We start from the raw sequence: 25,818 nt of genomic DNA, 5'->3' as shown, positions 1-25,818 counted from the left end.
TCACATTTTAATTTATTATTATTATTATTATTTTTTGCCTTCTTAATCAACGCAAGTATGCCTTTGAATTACTTGTCAAAGCAGGCATGGTTGGTTGCAAGCCTTATGCCACACCAATTTCTTCCAAACCACGAATGCCTACCTCTGATTCTTTCCCTTGTCCTCAACCCTTTTTATATAGGAGCATTTTGGGTGCTCTTCAATACCTTACTATCACGAGACCAGAGTTGTACTATGCTATCAATCAAGCAGCAGATCTTGTTTTTCATAGCCGGTCCAAACACATTGAGGTTGACTGCTATTTTGTTAGAGAGAAGGTTGCAGCTCACAAATTGCTTCTCAAACATGTTCCTACCTTAGATCAGCTAACAAACATCTTCACTAAGCCCTTATCCATTGCTAGTTCTCTTTTCTTACTTTCAAACTCAAGGTTGCTCCGTCACCCTAGAGCTTGAGGGGGGTTGATAAGAAAGAGATCATATTTGATGCATCTAAGTCATTAACGAGAGCAGGTGTATTACAAGGTGTAAGCTGCCATTGTAGGATAGTGTACATATTGTAACTGAGTTTGTTAGATGAGTTGTTAGTTAGTTAGAGTGTTGAGTTCTGTATAAATACTGATTAGTTATCATTTACTAATCAAGATGCTTGAATTGGTTCAATAATTCCTCAGTTCCAACGGTAAATTTAGAATCTGTGCACTTTGTGTAAGTCAGAAAATTTTAGATATAGATGTATCATTGCTCGAGTGGTCAGAATAATATATCTAAATCTTCACACTACTTATTTTAGAAAAAGTAGGTGAGGAAAGTCAAGAAAAGTTTCATTCTCCCAAAAAAAGAAAGTCGAGAAAAGTTTCATACCATGCCATTAGTCTGCTTGTCCACTGCAAGATAATTCATATAGTGAAAAATGCTTACAAGTGTTTGATGAAATAGAGGTATTCAAATATTAAGAGCCTATTTGTTTACATACCCATTTCTTATGGATTCTACTTAGTTGTTCATTTATTTTGAGCACTTAACAAGTTGGGTATCAGTTTGTCCAATTGTTACAAGTTCAGTTTTACAATCCATAAGGAAAATCACATAAAAGATAAATGGGTAAAATGGTTCTCTAGTCCCTTCTTTTCACAAGATAGCAATGCATACTTTGGTCATAGTGACCTACGTACCTTTGTTGAACTCTGCAATCCACAGGAACACTTCATCTATTTTTTGCTTCGTATTCTACTATTGGTTTAGGCTCATTTTCGTATTCGTCCTCTATTATAGTAGTGAGTTTTGCTTTTGTGATATATGTCAAGAGCTATAAGTTGAGACTATAATTCCAGGTTTTTTTTTTTTTTTTTTTTCTTTTTTGAATCAGAGAAAGTCAATTGTTAATTATGATATTTTTTGATCAGCAATTGTAAATTATGATATTAGCTCCTAAGGGAGTTGAATTCCCGACCTTTCCCTTACAACCAGCCAAGTGTTGCCTCCATTCCACTAAGTTACAAGGCTATCGGCATTCCTTTTGTTCTGAAATGGAGACTAACCAAACAAATTCATGAAAGAATCTGTATGCTGTTAATTAGCAAATGGAGTATTTTGATAATGTTAACTCATCTTGCCCTAGTTAATTGATACTAATTAAATTATTATTACTATTTATTTTTATTTTTTAAACCATTCTTACAAGTGATATTATAAGCAAGTTAAATTCCAAGATTATATATTCTCACTTATTTATGGGCATTGCAGGAGGAGCATGCAATGGGAGATCAATGGATGGTAAAGGGTACAATATTAGGTTTCATTTCTAAACTCTATAGTTTCATTTCTGCTACAATATTTGCTTCTCATCTTGCAGACATAATTATATATATTAAGCTAGAGTCTATTCCTAATTAGTGCATATGTATATATCAGATTCATACCTAGTTGGCTTGACACTTTGATTACACTCTCATAAATCTATAAGCAGAATTTTGGATGTCTTTATTAAATTTTATACTTCATTTTCACAGTTAAGTGAAATATTTTTTGTTTTCTTTTTTTTTTTTATAAATAAAATAAATTTTCAAACAAAAACAAAAATAAAAATGTGAATAACTGGGTTCCGGCTCAAATATAACTAGATGACCACGAAGTGGGATAATTGGAAACTGATTAGTTGGGTAATCGCAAGATAACAATGCTAGGTATTGGTTGAAATTTTTTTAAAAAGTTATTTTTTTTTTTTTAAAGTTCGAAAAATAGTTTGATAAAAATAAACAGTAAAAATAATAATTTTTGGTTTCTCAAAAATATTACCATCCCAATAAAGAAAAAATCATATAAAAATAAGCTTGCTTGGTTGTGTTTTTTCAAAAATACTTTTCAGAAAATTTTACTTTCTTGTTTTTCGTATTTTTTTACTTTTACTGAATTTTTTTAATATTTTAAGTAATTTTCTTTACTTTTTAGACATACTTAACATAAATATACCTAAAAAGTAAAAAAATTGTAAAAAAAACCTTTTAAAAATTCACTAAATACCAAAAATATAAAAAAAAATACGAAAATTCAGTATATTTTTTGTATTTTTATGTATTTATTAAAATTTTAAAATATTTGTTCACAATTTTTTTGCTTTTTAGATACATCTAAGTAAGGTGCATCTAAAAAAATAAAAAAATATTTAGAATTTTAAAAATATTCACTAAAAATAAAAAAATATGAAAATCAAAAAATTAAATTTTCAAAAAATTTAATTCAAAAAATTCAAACCAAACACATAGTATTTAAAAATTTTTCCACCAAGTTAATTTTAGAAATTTTTTACGTCACTCACTCCATTTTTCACTCTCCTCTGATGGGATAAAACTTTTATTAGATTTCACATCATGATGTCAGTAAAAGTTTATCACTCCATTTTTCCAAAGCACCTGGTTTGATAAAAAGAAGCCCTTCAATTTACCATGACAAACACAGACAAAAAAAAAAAAAAAAAAAAAAAAAAAGAAGAAGTATTAATCTTGAGGGGCATATGTGTTTTTGTGTTTTGTACGAAAATAGTTTTCAAAAGTTTGAAAACGACTTTTTGATGTTTAAAAAAATGCATTAATTTATTTTTAAAAATTACAAATAATTTTTGAAAACAACTCACCAAAAAAAAGTTTTGTAATTTTTTAAAAGGAAAATAAAAAGCAAACAAACAAAAACAGAACCAAACTGTTGGATTCTTAAGGCATGTTTGTCCACCATACTACTTTCTAAGTGATCTTCTAAGAAGTTCTTCCAATAATTAAGAAATTAAAGACATTCCCAAACAGCTCTTTCTTGGTCTTCTTGTTAGGTTTTTATAATTGACTCCCATTTGACAAAATTCTTTTCAGTTATAATTTTATTCGCTCTTATGTTTCAGTGAAGATGTGAATGTTTAGATGCGAATCTAACTCGAATTGTGTCCGTTCAAAGGAGTTTGTGATCTTGAGATTTTCATGTTTTCCACTTCGTTGACTATGTACAGGGATCAAGCGGTCATTTGTTCGCTCGAATAGTGAATACAACCATCCAATATCTCTACCTATAAACTGAACTTCTGGGAAGTACGTTTTACTGCTCGAGCGCTGAAAATTGCGCTTGAACGATCGTCCCATATGCTTTGCACTACCTTTCCTCGCACTGTTTGAGAGATGAAGTGTACGCTTGAGCAATTTTCACGGCTCTATTTTCTATAAAGTGCACCGTTCGCAATTTTTAGGGTTTAACCTATCCAAACTTTTATAAAAAAAAAAAAGAAAACCAAAGTGTAGTATATTAGAGGGTGTTTTATAAGTGTTTCCTTGATTTGAGAGTGATCAATGAATCTACAAGCTTAATATTGAATTGATCAAGGGGTTTGTTTTTACTGTTACGTTCACAAAAGAGAGGTGTGTTCTTCAGTGGATCCCGGATAACTTGAGCCTAAAACTTTGGTAGATTTCGGATGACTCATTGTGGTGGATTTAATATCGGCGTTGTGGATTTTTCGTTGGGCAAGACAATTATAAGATCTAGACGGTGGTGAAGGAGGCATATCGAGGTCAGTTTAATTCAGGCGTGGATTCGCTAGGTAATTGAGGGTATAAATGTATAATTCATGTTTGTCTTCTTAGTGAATTGTTTTGTAATTTTGGCTCGTGACTTTTTATCACAATTGGAGGCGCTCCAATTGTAATTTTTTTCACGTTAAATCGTTGTGTCAATTTGTCTTGATTGTTTGATTGATATTTTTTTTTTTACTACTTTAGATTGCAATATAATCACGAATTAATATCTAAGAGGGTATTTTAGATTTTAGTTCTTTTTTTTTTTTTTTTTTTTTTTTTGAGAAATTCCAACCAATTGTTGATCTTGGGCCAAGTTCAACAAGACTGGTCCCAGATGGGCTTTGTCGCCACCACCTTGTTCAAGTTCGATAAATTTCCATATGAAATTGTCATTAGCCCAAGTTCTATAACAGAGACTGCCTTTAACATAATAGTAAGAATAACTAGCCAATCATCCGTGCTATGCACGGAATAATTATAAATATTTATATTTATTTTAAAATTTAATTAATATATAAATTATATTTTTTAAGATTTTTTATAAAAATAATTTAACAATCTTATCACTAACCATAGTGTACGAGAGAAGTTGAAAAGGTTATTGCAGTAATTATACATAGATTGTATCTATAATTATTTGTATGAGGGGATTTTAAATGTTAATCAGGAGATTTTGTCCAAATCAATAAATGCAGGCATGTGGAAAGATATGTGGATTGAAAAAAGTTAATAAATGTTGATTATGAGATTTTGACCAAATCAATAAATGATGAGTTTTTATTTTTTTTAATAAAAAATTTAGAAAATTCAGATTGAGATATTGAAATTCCCACAGGCCTTGGGGGTTAAAAACCCTCTTTTGTTTAATATATAACTAGCTTATCACCCGTGCTATGCACGGGATAATTATAGATATTTATATTTATTTTAGATTTTTTTTTAATATATAAATTATGTTTTTTAAGATTTTTTATAAAAATAATTTAATAATCTTATCGCCAACCATAGTGTATGAGAAAAGTTGAAAAGGGTACTGCAGTAACTATACACAGATTGTATCTATAATTATTTGTACGACGGCATTTTAAATGTTGATCAGGAGATTTTGACTAAATCAATAAATGCAGGCAAGTGAAAAGACATGTGGATTGAAAAAAGTTAATAAATGCTGATAAGGGGATTTTGACCAAATCAATAAATGCTAAGTTTTTTTTTTTAATAAAAAATTTAGAAAATTCATATTGGAATATTGAAACTCCAACAAGCCTTGGGGTTAAAAACTCTCTTTTGCTTAATATATAGTATAGATAAATATAGATTATAAGATGAGAGAAATAAAATGCTATCTTATTATAATGGAGGAGATCTTATAAAAAAACGTGTAGACTTGAATGCCCTCCTATTTTATTGTGTTTACAATTATCTATATATATGAATTGTGATTTTTAAATATTTTTTTATTTATTTTAAATGTCTTCTTTTTTTTTTCTTTTTTTTATATTATATTAAAGTTTAATATTTTGATAATAATCATATGTGTTGGACTTTTCAAGGAATTAATTGTCTTTTTTTTATATTATATTATATTAAAGTTTAATATTTTGGTAATAATCATATGTGTTAGACTTTTCAATAAATTTTTTTTATGCTTGTTCTTAATGCATTAAAGTGTTATTATGAGGGATAATAATCATACGTGTTGGGACTGTTTAAGGAATTCATATGTGTTGGATTTCAAAGAATTTTTTTTATGCTTGTTCTTAATGCATTAAAGTATTATTATGAGGGCAAGACTTGAGAGTTAGGAGAAGTTAATAAATGCTAATATTTTTTTTTAAAAAATCAAAAAATCAAGAAATTTAGATTGGGAGATTAGAACTCCCACAAAGTTTGGAATTAAAAACACCCTTTTACTTAAGATATAATAATAATAATAATAATAATAATAAAAAATCACAGACAAGATTCCTTAGATGGAGTAGCCTCAACTATTTTGTGCTCACCACATTTTCTTTGCTCTTCTTTTAGTTCTTGTTTTTTTTGGAAAAATGGTTCGGTGGTAAGAAAAAAGATGACGTTTTTTTAACTATATTCATAATAACTATACTTAAAATGAGGTTTTTTTTTTTTTTTTTTTTGGTTTCATTAATGACATTTAAATAAAAATAGGATAAATTACAAAAACTACATTTACAATAAAATGTTGTTAAAGGGGTTCACTTGAAGCATGAAATTAGGTGGGCCCAATCGAACCCGAAGAAATTATCACCAAGTATGCCTGAGTGAATCTCACCAAAATGGGCGTAAGAGAAAGTTAACAAATTGGGCCGAGAATGTCCTAGGGGCATTTGAGAGAATTAGCCATAACATTCTTACAGGGAGATATTAATTTCAGAAAAGGTGAAACTCTCAGAGAAGATCCATTCTCTGAGCTAGGCGCTTTGACTCGAAAAGGTTTGAACTCACGAACCCATAGATCTCTTGAGGTCGAACTCAAAAGGGTTGGAAAGCAACCCTAGAGATCCGAACTATTGGCTTCGAACGAATTCAAAGCAATCTAAAAGTTGCTCCGTAAATGAGTCCTAGAACACTTGCAAGTTTAAAACTATTTCTGAGAGCGACACACCAGAATTATAAGTGTGGCAAGACCAAATAAAGGACCTGATCTTGAAGTCGGTGAGCTTGAAGATAAATTCGCTCTTCCGTTAAACTAGCTTATACTCGAATTCTAGGTGGCATGCCTTGAGGAGCCATTGGACTTGGCACCATTTTGCAGCAAGACGTCCAGTAGGACTACCCTGACCCTTTAAGATGATTGGGGATTATTGATTCGGTGTGGCTGAGATGAAAAGTTCACCGAGAAGTTATCATTATTCTCAAGGTTTCATCATTCTTGGAGATATCCAAAGAAATAATGAGATGTCCTCAAGAAAGCGACTTCCTCGGACGAAGCGATTAGATAGAATCTTTCTCCTTGTGCTTGCATATGCTTACATTTGCTCCATGGGGCTCAACCTTGATTGGTTACAACCTTCTCAAGGAGTAACTCTTTGTTAGACTGCAAATAGGCACCCACTCATATCGTTCAGGAGGATGAATTGAACGAAATTGAAGAACCATCCATACACTACAACAAGTTGGGTCTTGAATGACGAAATTTTTTTGTCTTCAAAGAGCTAATTTCGTCACTATAGATATTTGTGAGGAAATATTTTCGTCACCGGTTTCGTCATTGAATGTTTGTCACTAAAAACCAACGTGACGAAAAATAATTTCGTCACCAATGAAATTACTTCAGCGACGAAATTTTTTGTCACCAATAAAACAACATTTTGTCGCCAAAAATTCTCATTTTCGTCACCAAATAGTTATTCAATACCATATTTATAACTTTAGTTGACGAATAAATTTGTCACGCATATTGATTATTGATGAAGAAATAATTTCGTCACAATAAGATGTAAAGATGACGAAATTTTTCGTCTTCAAAAGTCATAATTTTTTGTCACCAATGAAACAACATTTTGTTGCCAAAATTTTTCATTTTCGTCACCAAATAGTTATTCAGTACCAAGTTTATAACTTTAGTTGACGAATAAATTTGTCACGCATATTGATCATTGATGAGGAAATAATTTCGTCACAATAAGATGTAAAGGTGACGAAATTTTTCGTCTTCAAAAGTCATACATGGATGACGAAATATAGTTCGTCACAAATATATTTATATGTGACGAAATTTTTAGTCACCAAACAACAAAATAAATTAAAACTTTTATATATAAACTGCAGTAAATTTTGTCACAAAAAAAAGTTTATTAGTAACGAATAATCACTTTGTCATAATAACAAGTATAAATGACAAAACAAATCCGTCACTGAACTTGTTCCATATTTTATATTCAATTTAAATTATTATTCCACAAATATCCCTGCTCATATCCCAATAGCCTTTTAATTGTACTAAGAAATCCACTAGCTATTATACATCACTCCACAAAAAAATTTACTAAACAATTTATATTATAAATCAAAATGTATCCATCAAACAACTTTAATAATAATCCATTAAGTATCACAAAAAAACCATCAAAGCAAATCTCAAAATCAACTACATGGAGTCCACAAAAAAAAAAAAAAATCAACACTCAATCTTATTTTGCAACTACAACTAAGCATCAGTTTAGGAAAAAAAATTCAACAGTTGATCTTCATTTGCAAATATGCTCCCGAACGTCATCAAAACCAATCTGCAAAGAAAATAAACAAGGCAAACATTAATATATTTTCAATTACATCTAAACTCATATAAATAATTTTATTTTATAAACCAATTTGGTAGAAATGCATATAACAATTAAAAACTTCAAAGAGTTGAGGTGATCCTTGATGATAAAGCAACACGGAAATAGAGACTTAGTTGATGAGACGTATTACAAGCAGCTGGTGGGTAGTTTAATGTATCTCACTACCACGAGACCGGACATGATGTTTGTAATAGAGAACAAATAAAAAAGAAAAACATGGTAGTATTTTGCACATATACAAATATACAAGTGTCCTTTATGTTTCACAAAGTGATTTTGAACCCCAATGTAATTTAGCATAGTTGCCTCGGATCCTATAAAATCACTGCAATGCCCAATATGACTCAACAAATATGCACTTGAATACCACTCCTATAAATGATAGAAAACTGCAAGCTAATTGAATTTGTACTCCTAGACCTTGAAATTGCTCCAATACTGCCTATAATTTGACAAAGTACATTAAGCACTATAGCCACAACTGATTCAAAATGTGCTACAGACTCCGTCTGTTTTTCAAGTCACAATTGAAAGCATTGTGCATGAGGGGATGTATTAGAAGCAAACATGCCATTATATGTCCGTAGGTGCAGCATCTTGTCAACAATATGTGTATATTAAAGTTCTTACAAAAAATACATCAAGCACCAACCACAATTCATCAAACGAGTTAAACCAGCCAAATCTCACCATAATTACAAAAACATCCAGGGTCTTTCAACTTCTTCGAAGCTTGTAAGATAAATCCTTTTGAATTGATTTACAAATTTTTATGAAAATAACTAATGATCTGAAAACTTTAGATTACTTCCGTAATGATAATATAAGCTATGTTTTTGTCAAAATAAAATACTTTTTCCACTATAATCTATTCTCACACTTCCTCGAATCACAAAATTCTTAAAAATATCTTTCAGTATACAAAGGTAAGTTAATAAATCTAAAGCCTGCCACAATGCAAAGACAAGGGCTAATCCAATCCCCACACAAAATGAATCACAAGGGGTCATAGATGAATTCTCTAAGATATCTAGTTGCTAATAATATCTGAGTATTCATCTGAGAAAAGTAAACAAACAATAAAATTTGTAAATGTAACAGTATTCTCTTTGCTTTACTTTTTCCAGGTCAAAAATTTTCAGTTGAAGCAAATGGTGTAGTTAAGAATGCCTCAGCAAAGTTTGGTCCAATATCATTGGCTGGTGGGGTGTATCTTGGGTGCAGCTGGGATCACTGACTGGTCTGTTTCAGTGGTGGTCTGGATTTAGATGTAAAAACAGACTGAAGGTACTTTGGAAAATACTACCTCTGGCTGTGTTTTGGTCTTTATGGAAGCAGAGAAATGAAATCACTTTTGGGGACTCACATGTAGATCTTGAAAAGCTATGTGAACTTATTAAAACACGGATCGCATTGTGGTTCAGAGCGTATAGTCCTTCTTTCTGCTATTCCGTGAATGATTTGGTGTTAAATTTGCAAAGTGTCAAGTTCTGCATTATGCATTGAGGGCGAATGCTGACTGGCTGATTTCTGGGATTTTTCCTCGTTCTGAAATTCTGAATTCTGTGATGCTTATAATTTCTGCAGTTTGACTCTTGCTGGAATTCTGCAGTCTAATTCTGTGTCTGGGCTGGACTGTGCAGAGGAGGAAGACTCAAAATTATTTAATAGACACAATGGGTCACAATGGGTCTGCTGCTGTTAGCTGGGGGCTGTAGTTCTAATTGAGTAATTAGGTGCATGGCTGATGAGTGGGTTGAAGCATTGGGTTCATATTTGAAGCATCTTAACAGCTGTAAAAGGCAAGGTGTTTGGTATGCTTTGTTTGAGCTGTTGGAATTCACGGCAATATAGCTCAGAAAATCTGCGCCATTTTGAGTACTGTGTTTTGTCCGTTCTGGTTTTGGTGATTCAGTGCCTAAGCTAACCGGTTTTTCTGGTTTTTTTTTTTTCTTTCTCTGTTGTGTTCGCTCGTTGGTTTCTCACCAACTTGGAGGTTGGAGCTTGTTTTAGCTCCAAGCTCCACTTTATTGATGTAATTTTCCTTTTCCATCAATAAAGTTTTCCTTTTGCCGATCAAAAAAAAAAAAAAAAAATGCCTCAGCAAAGGCCAGCAAACATAAATCTAGGAATTAAGACTTTTGGGTTGTACCATTAAAGCCCCTGAATGCCTTCTTATTTATGCCAATTTGCATCCATGTATAAAGTAAAACAAACCCCTCAGTCCTAGTCATTACAACAAAGTTGACAATGATGGATGCATTTCAACTAAAACTTATATGAAATTTGGAAAACAAACCTCATGTTTACAATGTATGCATTTTCAACAAAAAGTTGGGATTAGAGAACCCCAAAGAAAGGATTACTTTTCTTAACATCAACGAGGGAAGAGCAAAGAGCATCAAGTGAGAAACCAATCCTACAAGAGGAACCAAAAAAGACAGGAAAAGAAAAATAAAACAGAACAACAAACAAACAGAGCATACACCACCAGCAGCATGCACAGGCCCTCCACTCATCAGGTTTAACAACATACAGTAAATGAGCCAGTAGCTGCACAAGAAGCAGCTGCACCAGCAAACTCCAGCAGGTTTAACATACAGCAGTAACTCCACAAAACCAGTAGCAACACCAGCAGCGCAAAAACCAGTAGCAACACACACCAGCAGACTCCAGCAGCACCAAAGAAAGGATTACTTATCGCATTATTCAACTCAGTCCCAGCTGAGTTCAATTTCTGTTTTGCTTCTCAATCTTAATTTATGAGCCGGAAATCTTTACTAACCCAATCTAGTGTAAAATACAAACAAATTGGCAAGTTTAATTCCTAGATTTATGTTTGCTGAGCCTTTGCTGAGGCATTCTTAACTACACCATTTGCTTCAACTGAAATTTTTTGACCCAGAAAAAGTAAAGCAAAGAACTTAGTCAAGTAGAGCTGGGTTGATTGGGATTGACAGCAAACACTAGTCTACGTGTTTACAAGCTTAATCCTGTTCCAGTCCCCACTCATTACCATCTCATTTACCTAAAAAACTAGCACTAGAAGATGGTTTTTTTGTAATGAAAACTTTCTGGTCACCAAGATGGAAGCAATAGGAAGCAACACCAAAACTTTCTATTCCAGGTTTCAAAATAAGCAGACGGAAATGGAGACTTAGTTGATGAGACGTATTACAAGCAGCTGGTGGGTAGTTTAATGTATCTCACTGCCACGAGACCGAACATGATGTTTGTTACTTGTCTCATAAGTAGATATATGGCAAAACCAAGGGAAATTCATCTACAGGCAGCTAAGAGAGCAGTTTGATACTTAAAAGGGACTGTGAACTATGGAATTCATTATAAGAAAGGAGGAGATGCTGAGTTGTTGGTGTTTACGGATAATGACTATGTCGGAGATATTGAAGACAGAAAGAGTACATCTGGTTACGTGTTTTTAATGAGTTCAAGAGCTGTTTCATGGTGTTCAAAAAAGTAATACAATCCAAAAGAATAATTAAAGCAAATAAAAAATAGCAGCAATCATAAAGTGATATACAAACCTGGCCAACCTACTGCCTGAGATTCAATAAATGTTCATTCATTTCTACTACTGTGAAAAACTCAATCAGAGAGACACCCATTATTAATCACATCAATAACTTAGAGCAACTCCCAACACTGCCTAGCAAAAATACACAAAAATGTAAACACATAGTTTTGTCTCTACTTTGGTTAGTGTGTATTTTAACTAGGGTCATGCTAAGTAAGAATTTTGATAATGAATCTATTTTCATTAAATACATCTTCAAACTTGTTAAATCTTAGTTAATAAGTAGTCAAACTGCTGTACTTTAACTAGTATATACTAACCAACATGATGAAAGCTGAAATGATAAAACGGGCGAGACTTACCAAAAAGGCGACGTAGGAGTTCATGGGATACCTCATCCTCTAAATTGTCCTTTGAAACCTTGCTTCTTAAGAAACTCCATGATGCTTGATGTGATTTCAAAATGCTCGCCAATTGACCCATTTATCTTCTCTATCTCTTTATTTTGTGCTTGAATTTCCTCTTTTTGTACTTGAATTTCATGTTTTTGTGCTGTAATTTCCTCTTTATGTGACTGAATTTCCTCTTTTTGTGACTGAATTTCCTCCTTTTGCTCTTGTATTTCCATCTCTAGACGCCTCACATAGTCACTGTCAGTCGAAGCACTGGTAGTCCTGACAGAGAAGGAACGCCTCAACCCGAGTCCTTTAACATATCCCGACCTTGGCTTCAGCACCTTCACAGATAGCTCCTCTGGAGTAATTGGAACCGCACCAGGTTCGGAGCAATGTTCAGCTTGGATCTTTATCATATTATCCTGTCATTTAAAAAAAAAATAAATAGAAAAATGAATAAAGATAAAATTATAATTGCAATCATCCTAATATAAAAGGTAAATATACATACATAATTCTTTTCGCACTCCGGAGAAATCCACTGCTTTGTCACATCATTAAAGTGTGTAGATTTGTAAACACATGGCAACTCTGGCAGTTGGCCCCCATTTGCAATTGTCTGATTTTTTTTGTTCAACTAGTAAGTTAAATAAGAACGACAGTAGTAGAATCATCTTTAAAAAAAAAAAAAAAAAGAAAAAAAATTAAAGAAGACCTACCGCCTCGTGTACCCTAACTGGGAGAGATTTTGACCCACACCTATGCTTTGTCTTCAATTGATTTCTATTGTCAATGTTAGAATTTGATTGCTTCTACAAGGAGCAAGTTCCAATAGAAAAATATATATATTAGGAAGACAAGGTAATTGTCAACAATAAATAAACATAAGAAAAGTTTACCAGCCAATTGGTATCATTCCACTTCTTGTCAATCAAGTTTTTCCATTTCTCGAGGTCACATTCAGGCGGTGTGTGGCTTCTAGCATACTCCTCTCCCTTAGCACTTTTAAGGTTCAGGTATTTTTTTCGTAGTCTGTACGTGTAGCTGCTCAAGCTCCGTCCACACTTTGTTGCCACCGCTTTCCTAACGTTAGTGGATTCACCCTCCATGTCAAATTGATCCTAGCAGCAGCCACAAATCTTGTAAGTCATAATTAATTATATTACATTAATTCAGTCAATTATGTAAAACTTTTACCGTTAGACGTTGAAACATAGGTGCCGTAACTTCTTCGTTGACATGTTTCCACCTGCGAATGCTAAAGTCTGGCAAGTGTGTTCGGATCTCAACACCAATTTTGGATACTAATTGAGAGGCATGATCCCCCACTGGCGCACGAAACTCCTGTGGTATGGGAACTTTGAGCTTTCCATCTTTTTGAACCATTGCTTGAACCTTCAACCCGCGTGTCAAGCCACGAGGGTGTCTATTACGCACTGTTTTAAAGACATAACATTGACTAGTTAGCAATTAATTAAAGCGAAATCATAAAAGTAATATAAGTAACTTTTTTTTTTTTTTAGTAAGTCATAAAGTAAAATGATAACCACAATGGGGCATTCGCCAGGCCTTACAACAGCAAACCAAACAAAAAAAACTAGAGCTATAAAGGAGAAACAAAACCAAACAGATAAACTATACTAAATAAACTGTAAAGAGAATCATCCTAAAATAAACCACACGAAAGAATGTTCGTTTGCCACATGAGAAAAAAAGGGCTATGAACATTCAATAGACTAGCCAAAAACAATACAAAATACACTTGCACAACCCTCAAGAGAGAAAAAGCAAGCAAAACGAGAAAATAAACCCAAGAAAAGCCCTGCACAAACAGCACTAGCAGTAGCCACACAGGTACAGCTGCAGCTTTCTTCCCTACTCTCAAGTTGATGCTTTTCATTTCTCAAGTTGTTTTCTCTTTTTCACAGTTGTATTTGCTATTCCATTTTCTTGTTTCTTCACTCTTTCCTACATCTGCAGCTTTTTCGTTCTTCTCTGTTACTGCCAATTTCTTCCCTACTCTTTGTTTCTATTCAGTCTCTCCTATACAGCTGCTCCTTTGTTCTTTAGTTGCTGCACCTGCTGATTCTTTTCCGTACTGCTATTGCTTTCTATTCACTAGTCTTCTTCTCTGTTTCTCCTATACAACACTAGTCTCCTTCTCTGTTTTGGTAAGTAGTTCACCTACTCTCACCACAATTTTAGTACCTTCGGTGCTTCCATTAGTGGTGATGAAGTGTTCTTTACCCACAAATTGCATAATTTTTGGGCTAAAGGTTGGCTGTGATTACCCCAGTGAGGACCTTTATGTTGGGGTATACCCTGGCCTTTATGCTGTTAAACCAATATTGCAAGCTTGGCTACACAATTTAACCTAAGATTTCACATAACCCAGATTTTATAGGCCTACTCCCATCTGGGATACTACACAGCAAATATGAAATTTGAGCATATCACAATAGTGTTCTAAATTTAAGCATTTAAACAAAAACTACAACTTGGAAAAATGTATTACAGTGTAGTACAACAAAGGCAAGGCAACAATTAAAGGTTAAAGTCCGGAAAATTTCGAGGTCCAGTTCTTCGGTTAGCAAAATTCTCAAGTGCATTAAGTCATTACCACCTGGTAAATCCTCATCACAAACGAAGCAACACAACAAGCAATTCACGTAAAAAGCCCAACAATTTCTCCTTAAAAAAATTCAGTATGAGCAAAGAAATGAAATCAAAATTTTGGTCCTCAGATTCTTCAATAACTAATTCCACAACTTTATAGACAAAGGCAGAGAGATATTTTCACCCAGTTAAGCACAATGGAAACTACTGCAAAGGTTTACACTCTCTTAGAAACCGCAGTAGCATGATGGCACAAAAGGACAACATTTTATTTTATTTTCTATTTCCCCTCTTTCTCACATCTTCTCAGCTACCAAACAAAGAAAATCCTTAAAAAAAAATAAAATAAAAAAACACTTTATCACCACTGGCCTTTACCCACAAATTGCATAATTTTTTGGCCTTATGTTGAAGACAAAGAAAGAGTATGGAAGAAAGTGGTAGTAACAGAGAAGAACAGAGAAGCAACTATATAAGAACCTAGAAATGATATTTTAGTTTAAAATTGAACAGTCTTGACAGTTTAAAAAAATTAAATAATTGTTAATCATCAACTGTAACACAAGTGAATAAGTAGACATTTTGACAGAAGGTAACATGTATGTATGTATGAACAAAACAAAACTTACAAGAGTTAAACTAGGGTATACCCCAACACTTGTTACAGCCCAAAAAAAAAATTAAAAAAAAAAAAAACCCTATGAAACAAATTGCTTGAAATTTTTTGCACCATAGAATTACATTAAAAACAGAGAATTTCTTTAGCTTAGTACAATTCAGTATCTTACCAACACTAGATTGGGGGGCTGCCTCCCTCGGTGCGTCCATATTGACATCAAGTGGCTGTGAGTGTTGGGTATCCACATTGTCAGGTAAATCCCCATTTGGAACAACAATTGCCTCGTGCGAAGGTTGAAGAGATGACTTCGCCAATCGTTTTGGTGGCATTGGTAAGCCCTAAAAAACATAATTCAAAAGCATAAATAATACATACATAAAAATGGATAAGTACAGATATGTATATGGAAACTCATCAAGGCAGGAACTCTCTGCTGTTCCTTCCAGTTATTGCAGTGGGCAGCTTGATCCTCAGAGAGTCCTCCAGAGCAATTGTGATGTCTATTTTCTGGTCTAAATCCAGTACAGGTACTTTGCCGACTTTATTATTATTTTTTGTTTAATCATCTCAAATATTGGTTTTTTAAATATTTATATTAATCTGTCAAATAAAATTGGGAAAAGAAGATTGCTTATGGGCCCCTTTGAGATAGCTTTTGCTTATGCATAATTGGTTTTCTCAGGATGCCATGATCAGAAGCCTTAGTAGTTGTCAAGAGTGACTATCTGACCATTTGTTTTATGGAATGCCAAGTCATTTACCTATTTTATAGCGATATAATATTTGATTACATATTAGATACATAAAAATTTCAACCAAATAAGAATCTACTATAAAATACGTATTTTTTGTGCTTTTAAATGTGTAAAAATGACTAGATAGGCATATGCCTCGCGCACACACACACACACACACACACACACATATATATATATATAGTTGTGTATGTTTGCTTGTGTTTATTTTAACATTTATTTGATTCATGGAAGTATATCAGAATATAAAAAATAAAACAAAGCAAACAAAATGTTTCATTTGTATGGATGGATTATATAAATATATTGTATAGTTTGAAAATATTTAAGTCGATAATGGATGTTGAGGCGTGATCCCACAGAGCTGTTGAAGGTCAAGACCTGGTAGCTGCATGCACATGTTTATTTTTTTTCATTTTTTTAAAAACTAAAAATGAGAGGCATAATTGGCAGAGATTCCAAACATGGAGAATAACATTTGGCATGGGTTTCTGCATTGGGACATGTTTAGCAAATGCAATTATGTATTGCCAAACTCCAACACAGAATTGCTTTTGGGCCCGAATGTGTTTTTAAGTGTGTCAAACGTGATTCCCCAAAGGGCCCAAATGTGTTTGGCATGTGTTTTACTGATATTATGAGGGCCAGGCTACACACATGCACTAATCCTAGTATTGGTGTTTCCAACATGGTCAAATTATGTCTTATTTCGTTATACATTTGTGTTCCAGCTAACTTACTCCTATAGGTTGTGCAGGAGGTTTTTTTTTTCCTTTAGCTTTGCTTTGGTATGCTTATTGTTGTATGTAGGATGTATATTTTCTAGTTTTATTTTATGACTTATTCATCCAATAAAGTATACAGAAATATAAAGATAGTATTAACAAAGCATCATTAAGAAATATATAGATATCGGTGATATAATAAAAAAAATGAATGGCCATACATATAGTACCTCATCGTCAACACTTTCAAAGGACTCAGCATCAGTGTCATCCTCATGATCTGACGGTATGTAGTCATCATCATCTACCCTAATGTTCTTTCCCTTCTGATTAACACGATTGGGCTGAGTAGAACCCATCAAAGAAGCTGCTATACGCTTCAATTGTAGAGCATCCATTTTTTTATTATTCTTCTTGATTGTCTTATATCTTTCCATTTCGTACTCTGTTCGCTTCTGTTTCGCTAGAAAACCCGGTTTGACCCATTGTTTCTCCCCTTTGGCCATTTTGGTAACTAAAAAGCATAAATTGAAATAAAACATAAAATATAAAGCATAATTTTACTTGAAGAGACGCAACAAAATATAGCATAACCATGTAATGCATTAAAAACAAATGTCCATATAGAAACCTAAAAAAAACAAAAACTACATATCATAATCCATATCAGGTTCCATATCAGGATCCATATCATCATCAAGTATGCTAATTTCTTCATCTTCTTCGTCATCTCTACCATCTCTCTTTGTTTTATTTGAAATAACCTCAGCTTCAATATCATCCCTATGAAATCGAATAATATCTTCAATGTTGATCGGGACAACTGAGTTAATGTTTTCTTGTTGGAATGCATCATTAAATACTGGTTGATCTGGTGGTTCTCCATCACCAACCTCTGGCACATCAAACACACCTCTATGTTGGACCCGTTGCACGACTTGCCAAGGTTGCCCCCATTTGGTGTCATTCAGGTAGAACACTAGCTTAGCTTGACTAGGCAAGATAAAAGGGTCAGATTGATACCATCAGCTTGTGACATCGATGCTTGTGCAATATGTGTCAGCTCGTACTGTTCTACTTCTACCAGTGTTACCGGTGTTGTACCATTCACATTGAAACAAAACAACTTTATTTTGACACATGTACTCAAATTCCCAAATATTACACAAGTGACCGTAGAATTCGTGCATCTCTCCCTTGTAGTCCCCTTCGGTAAGCACACCACTGTTTTGACTCTGACGACGATTGTCTAATTCCTTCGTATGGAATCTTACACCATTGATTATACAACCCGAGTACTCTTTCACTAGCAAATTAGGACCATTCGCTAATGACCACAATTCTTCGGTTGCTTCTGGTGCCTCATCAACTCTCAATCTATTTATCTACATCCACATGCAATGTGCAACAGTTGAATTATGTTAGTAATGTTTGTATTTTATACAAGCCTAATAGTGTTTGGGCAATTGTGAATATTAAAAATGACTTACATATTCTTTGAACCACTTCGGAAATTCCTTCTGTTGTATCTGAGTTATATCTTGTCCAGTGGGAATTTGTAACAAATTCTTATGTTCCCTACTCAAATAGTTTTGGTTAATGTGTGAAATACTACTATTATTAATGACTAATAACATGAAAATTGTTAAAATATATATAATTATAAGAAACACGTACTGAAGATACTTCTCTATCTCAGGGCTATTGTATAATAAGAACCAATGAGCAATATCACGAAGTTCCTGTGACATCTCAACATGCTTTCTAATTTGGCCAATAGGACGAGCAGTTTCGGTGAATATTATCAAACCTTCACGACGTACTCCATAATCTTCATTTCGTGCATCTCGATTATGCACGGTTTCAATCCCTTCAAGATGCATTGAGCAAAAAGTAATGCACTCCTTGACAATGTAAGCCTCTGCAATAGAACCTTCTGGTCGAGCTCGATTGGTGACAAACTTTTTCAAAGCTCCGAGAAACCTAATTAGGAGTATGGTTAGGCACACAACATAATCTATACCTTTCATTTGAAAGTACAATTTTGGAAATTACCTTTCAATCGGGTACATCCACCGATATTGCATAGGTCCTCCGAGAATAGTCTCACGTGGCAAGTGAATGGCCAAATGAACCATCACATCGAAGAAGGCTGGAGGAAAGATCTTTTCAAACTTACATACTTGAGTACTATACGTTCCTCTAATTTCTCCATTTCACTTCGTTTCAATGTCCTTGAGCATAGATCTTGGAAGAAGCTACCTAACTCAAAAAGTGCTGTACTGATCTCTTTATCTACGTAACCACGCATCCCAATAGGAAGAATCCGTTGTATAAGTACATGGCAGTCGTGGCTTTTCAATCCTGTTAATCTACCATTTTTTGCATTCACTGATCTCGAAATGTTTGCCGCGTACCCATCTGGATACTTGACTGATTTCAAGAATTCAAAGAAACCCTCTCTCTCTTTAGGGGTCAGTGAGAAGCTGGCTCGAGGCTTCACATATGATCCATCGGGATTTGTTGTCAGCCACAATTCTTTCCTTATATTCATATCTTCTAAATCCATTCGTGCCTTATCTGTATCCTTGTTCTTCCCATCAATTCCCAACATCGTTCCAAAAACATTTTCACTAAAGTTCTTCTCCACATGCATGACATCAATGTTGTGTCGAAGCCTCTTTTTCTTCCAATACGGTAGCTCATACAAGATGCTTACCTTTGTCCAATTTGGGTTCTGACGAAGTCTTTTCCTGTTGCTTGGATGTTTTCCTTATGTGACACCCGTCACGCTGCCCAATTGTTCTTCAATCTTTTCTATCGGTATCACCAAAGATCTCTTCCGTTTTTCATGCTTGCCATTATATGCTCTACTCTTTCGCCTTTCTGGGTGGTCATCAGGCAAGTAGCATCGATGGTTACTGTACGCAGTCTTACTTCTTAAAGATTCAAAATATGGTTCATCATTGCAAGTGTAACAAGAGTAATGACCCTTTGTTCTCCATCCAGAAATGTCACCAAATGCGGGCCAATCATGTATCGTCCACAACAAAGCTGCACGCATGCAGAAAGTCTCACCAGTCGAGGCATCATAGGTTAATGTACCATTGTTCCATAATTCATTCAATTCTTCCACTAAAGGTCTCATGTAGACATCAATATCAATTCCTGGTTGTGATTCACCAGGAATAAGTAATGACAGCATGAAAAATGGGTCCTTCATAGCCAACCACGGTGGCAAGTTGTACGGAATGAGTACGACAGGCCACAAACTATATGAGTTATTCATATTTCCGAAAGGGTTGAAACCATCAGTAGCCAACCCTAGCCTCACATTCCGAGGCTCCAAGGCAAATTCAGGATGTTGTGTATCGAATTCCTTCCACTTATCACTATCTGCAGGATGCCTCAATACACCGTCATCTAGACGTTTTTCCTTGAACCGTTTCATATCCTCGGCTCTCTTCCTCGACATGTACAACCTTTTCAATCTCGGTGTTAACGGGAAGTACCGAAGAACCTTACGAGAGATTTTCTTACCTCTACCATGATTTGTCTTGTATCTAGAAGCCTTACAATTTGGACATTTATCTAGTGTTGCATTCCCCTTCCAAAAGAGCACACAATCATTTACACAAGCATCAATGAGCTCGTATGACAAACCCAATTCACGTAGTATTTTTTTAGCTTCATAAGTTGACTTTGGAACCAAATTATCCTTCGGTAAAAGTTTTGTTAAAAACTCTAGCATCATGTCAACTGACTTATTGCTCCAATGGTTTGTTACCTTCATATTAAGTATCTCGATGACAAATTTTAACAAAGTGTAATTTGTGCAACCTGGGTACACCTCACGTTTGGCATCATTCAATAATTTATCAAAAGTGCGAACCTCCTCCTCTTGAGTTGTATTACTTGATTCCCCTCTTATTTGATCTTCCACTAAGGCATCAATACCTCCCAAAACCTCATTGCCCTCAACGGGTATATCATGATGACTAGCCTCATTTGATTCACGGGGTTCCCCATGCACGTGCCAGATAGTGTAAGTTGGAATAATCCCATGTTGCAGCAAATGAATTTGAACAATTTGAAAATTTTGACGAACAACATTCACACACTTTCGACAAGGGCACAAAATTTTACCATCTCGATCGATAACCACCATTGCAAAACGAAGAAATGATATTACCCCATCATTATATGCCCGACTTATCCTTCCATCAACTGTGCTACCTAATGCAATCCAACTCTTGTCCATGTCTGACTATGCCGAGTTAATTAAAGTTAGGTGAATAGGACAAATGTTATATAGAAAAATATATATATATACTTTAATTAAAAAAAAGTTCAAGTCCAATGATTATACTGAGTTATATAAATTACAACCACACATAAATCACATGAGAAAACAGCCAAAGCAATTTAGCGTAAACAGAAGAAGTATTCATAACCAAAACATAAACCACAGCGAAATAACCATCAATAAGAAGACAAATATCATAATTTGTAGAAAATTTAACCAATAAAGCAGTTAGCTGAGAGTAAAAAGCAGATAACATGACACAAAAAGAAAACCCACAATATGCCACATTGAGTTTCTAAAGCTGTCAATTTAAGTACTCAAATATCCAAATGCAAAATGTTATGATTGAACTGCACGTGAAAAATATATATATGCCCCAAATACCAGAATTAACACATCTATCAAGTAAATTGGGATATTGAAAAAATAATACATTGGGAAACAATAACTATTCTGGCTCACATTTCACTCGGTAAACAAAATGTGATTAAATTATGCAGAGGAACTTAATAATGTACTTAAGGACCTTTGCATATAAGAAATGAACGATGCCAATAGAATTGATAGCCACATGCGACAATTCCAATGAATGCCCCGAGACTATAATTTAGTACTTATGGCCTGTTACTACAGTTAATACTCTGTTTGATTTTCTCTTTACTCAACTATATACGAAGTCTAGAGAAGTTAAAGCAAGATATGCTAATCTGTTGGGTGTAATATTCCAATTTTCATTAAATCGAGAGTTGTGAGAGAAAAAATAATTAATTAATATGTAATATATAATATATAATATTTTATCTTATTGATTATCTTAATATTTTTTATTTTTATTGACTATTTTAGCCAAAATCTATCATCCCAAACATATAGACTCAAACTACCCTAAATTTTATAAATATATTGACTTTTTTTAAATAAAAAAAATCAACAAAATAAAAGTTTCTTGATGAAAATTGCAGACGTACAAAGAGAGTGTACAATATCCAGATACATCAATAAGAAAATCCATGGAGAAATGCATCAAACTGAAACACAAATGAAAGACAAATTGGAATATGATATCAGAACACCAAAAGCAAGATATTGATCTCAGAACATTAAAAAGATATTCACTTCAAGCAGACAAAGCTCAAAGATATTATATATACTAATCAGGTCTCCGCATCTCAGTTTTTTGTCACTAATTTTGTTTGGCATCCAACGTGCCTTTTTAAATGAAGGTGCATAATGCTAAGGGCACAAAGGGAGCTAGTAAAAGTAATTCAAAACATAATTAGCAAATAAAGTATATAGCGTAAAATTAAACTTAATCTCACTTATTTTCTTCAGCAAAAATTAAGATTCATTGATGTAAAAGAAAAGGTTATAGAAGTACACCGCAAATACAAAATGAAACTTAAAGCTGTTTTGGGAATAAATTAAAAAATATTACAAAAATAGTCAACTCTTTTCTTTCCGTTTTTATACGTTTTCTTATAAATAAATAAAAAATCAAAAATGAACTTTTCAAAACAACCCTTAATATGATTAACATTCACAATTCATTTAATTTTCAAATAAATTTTTCAAGCTCTATAATGTTGCTATAAATGAGAATTAGTATATAGAATTAGATACAAACATGGGGTCATTTTAGGGCAACTTAGAGTTGACTCTCTTATATGTTTCATATGGGATTTGAGGAATCAAAGATTGTAAACTAATCAACTCAACATTTATATGCTAAGAAAGTAAAGCATGCAGTGGTCTTTGAGAACAAAGTAGAAATGAAAAGTGAGAATAAATACTAGTGTGGCGATTTTCAGAAGCCATTCTTCAATATAATTGTTTTCAAATACATACTACATAGGTTTAACTTCAACTACAACGATAAAATCTTATCTAATTGAAATTATAGTCCTTGATAGGGCATAATGGTAGTAGAATAAGATACCCTAGCTACTCGTCATAAGGCCTTATCTTTGTGTGCACTACGACGTATGCCACAATGGAGTAAATAATAAAAATAATTTGTAATATGCTCTTTCTTCCTTTTAGCTGCAACCCCTTTGAAAACTTGGGAGTACATGGCAAACCATGACCAAGTTGACAAACATGAGTTTGACTTTAGAAATCAATACAAATAATACCGGGCATTGGGCTTTGACAATGAATTATCATATCATAAATAGCATGCACAGCAGACCAATTACTGGTATATTTCAAAGACAAGAAATAGTTGACATAATACTAAAACCAAACATACTAAGCCCTGGTTTTGAAGACTCGGTCAATGGGCCACGATGAAGAATCTGACACAAGAAGATAACCAATTCATGATAAAGAAATCCATTATCTGGGTCCAGAATGTTTGATACTTTGTTGGACATGATAACACAATACTTTGACTTTGTACATACAGTTTCTTCATCGTGCCAGCTTGCAGAAATGCATTTATGATTCAGCAAACCCATCCTAAACCTAACCTCAAACACCAAGTCTCTAATGAATATATAACAAGAGCTAACATTCTGCTTCCAATGAAGAATTCTGCTACAATTAAAGCTAGAATCCCACATTTGCAACCAACTCTCTAATGATATATAACAAGAGCTCTAATTGTGCTAACATTACAATATAATTCATTTGTTTTCAATATAATTCAAGAGTACAGCACAAACTTATTAAATTACAAAATAGGCTAATCATAGGCTAATTAAATTAACCAAACATACTAACCCCTGGTTCTGAAGACTCAATCAATAAATTATATAAATTATGTCCATACTTCCTGCTTCTTTGAAAACAACTTCAATTCCCTATAAATGACTAAATGTCATTGTCCCGTAACAGAAAGGATGCCCAAAAAAAATGCTGGATATATAATTCAAAAAATAAGTGGAAAAATAATTCATCTACAAAGAATTAGCAAGTAAATGAGTGGTGGAGAGGGAGGGAAGTTCCTGCATTAGTTTGTGATGCTGACAGAATTATTCTAATGCAGTCAGATTGGGTCAAAAGGGACGACTATTTACAAGTTATTGTTTGCATTTCCATTTCCAACACTATATTCCACTACTAATATTTTCTTTATTTCCATTTATTGCATTGGTCAAAAATCAACCATTCACATCTTATAAATAGATCAAATTAACACCATCCCACTACTATGTAAAGCTGTTGAAAGAAATGAAAAGAACCTAGGCCCTCAGACTCTTATGGGGAGGGGAAATTGCAAAAAACGGAAAGGCTTACATAAGGAATTTCTTTCTTTCCCCTTCAAAAGCAGGACCTTTTTCTTCGCAGTATCAGTGCTTCCAGAAATTCCTAAAACAGAAACATCAAAGGTATACAAAATTACTGATGGATAAATTGACGTAAGTTACTTATCAGTGAAACAGAAACAAAAATTGAAGAAACCAATGATACTCACTCTAGTGTAGTCATCACACAAATTTACAATGAACAGAAAATTATGTATTCTTAACAGGGGAACTGACTATTAATTTGCCTACTCAAAATATGTAATGTGAACAATTACCAAATTTTTCACCAACAGCAGCCAATTGCACAGCAAGAAAAATAATTGACAATAGCATTCAAACCAAAATGTGCACTAAATGGTATAGGTTTTTGTATGAAGACTAATTTATTTCTCCTTTCTCTTCAACTAGAGCTGTTCTTAAGATTCCCCAACAGCACCTGCAGCTTTAATTGGTGATCTGGTATGCATCCAAAAAGACAATCTTTTGCAATGCTTTAGTATTTCAGCTTCAAATGAAGACCTTAAACCAAGGCCCCCTCCCTCCTCTCTCTCTCTTACAGAGCAGCCAAAACCCCTACACAAGGCAGTGGTAACCTGTTGAATGAATCTTAATCACTCTACTAATGAGGTATGCCTCCTGTATACTACTCCCACTGAGTTTGGATTCCAGAATCTTATTCTTCTGATACTCACTCTTAAATTACATCGTAATCTTCTTAATTATTTACCAAAACCTATTAAATGCTTCCAGAACAACATCCTTTCCTAAGCTTAAAGGCTCTCCCAATTGAAAAGAGCATAATTCTATAAAAAGCATAATTCTATAAAAAACATAGAGTTAGCTTATTTGAAATCACACGATGGTTGGCCGTGGAAATCATAACACAATAAAAGCTTTGATTGCTGGTGATTTATCAGTGAAACAGAAAAAAAAATTGAAGAAACCAATGATACTCACTCTAGTGTAGTCATCACACAAATTTACAATGAACAGAAAATTATTTATTCTTAACAGGGGAATCGACTATTAATTTGCCTACTCAAAATATGTAATGTGAACAATTACCAAATTTTTCACCAACAGCAGCCAATTGCACAGAAAGAAAAATAATTGACAATAGCATTCAAACCAAAATGTGCACTAAATGGTATAGGTTTTTGTATGAAGACAAATTTATTTCTCCTTTCTCTTCAACTAGAGCAGTTCTTAAGATTCCCCAACAGCACCTGCAGCTTTAATTAGTGATCTGGTATGC

At 33.7% G+C, this 25,818-nt stretch overlaps 1 protein-coding gene across 1 annotated transcript; it reads right to left on the bottom strand.

Moving 5' to 3' along the window:
* Positions 1-19,782: 19,782 nt before the first annotated feature.
* Positions 19,783-21,270, bottom strand: LOC145799752 (uncharacterized). The gene has a single exon (XM_082889383.1). The coding sequence runs from the start codon at positions 21,268-21,270 to the stop codon at positions 19,783-19,785; it is 1,488 nt and encodes a 495-aa protein (XP_082745509.1).
* Positions 21,271-25,818: the final 4,548 nt, after the last annotated feature.

The sequence above is a fragment of the Camellia sinensis genome, chromosome 9 (genome assembly GCF_055761805.1).
Source record: "Camellia sinensis isolate YWXY chromosome 9, ASM5576180v1, whole genome shotgun sequence".
Lineage (NCBI taxonomy): Eukaryota > Viridiplantae > Streptophyta > Magnoliopsida > Ericales > Theaceae > Camellia > Camellia sinensis.
Note: the sequence above shows the minus strand (reverse complement) of the source record. Positions and strands in the feature narration are given on the sequence as shown.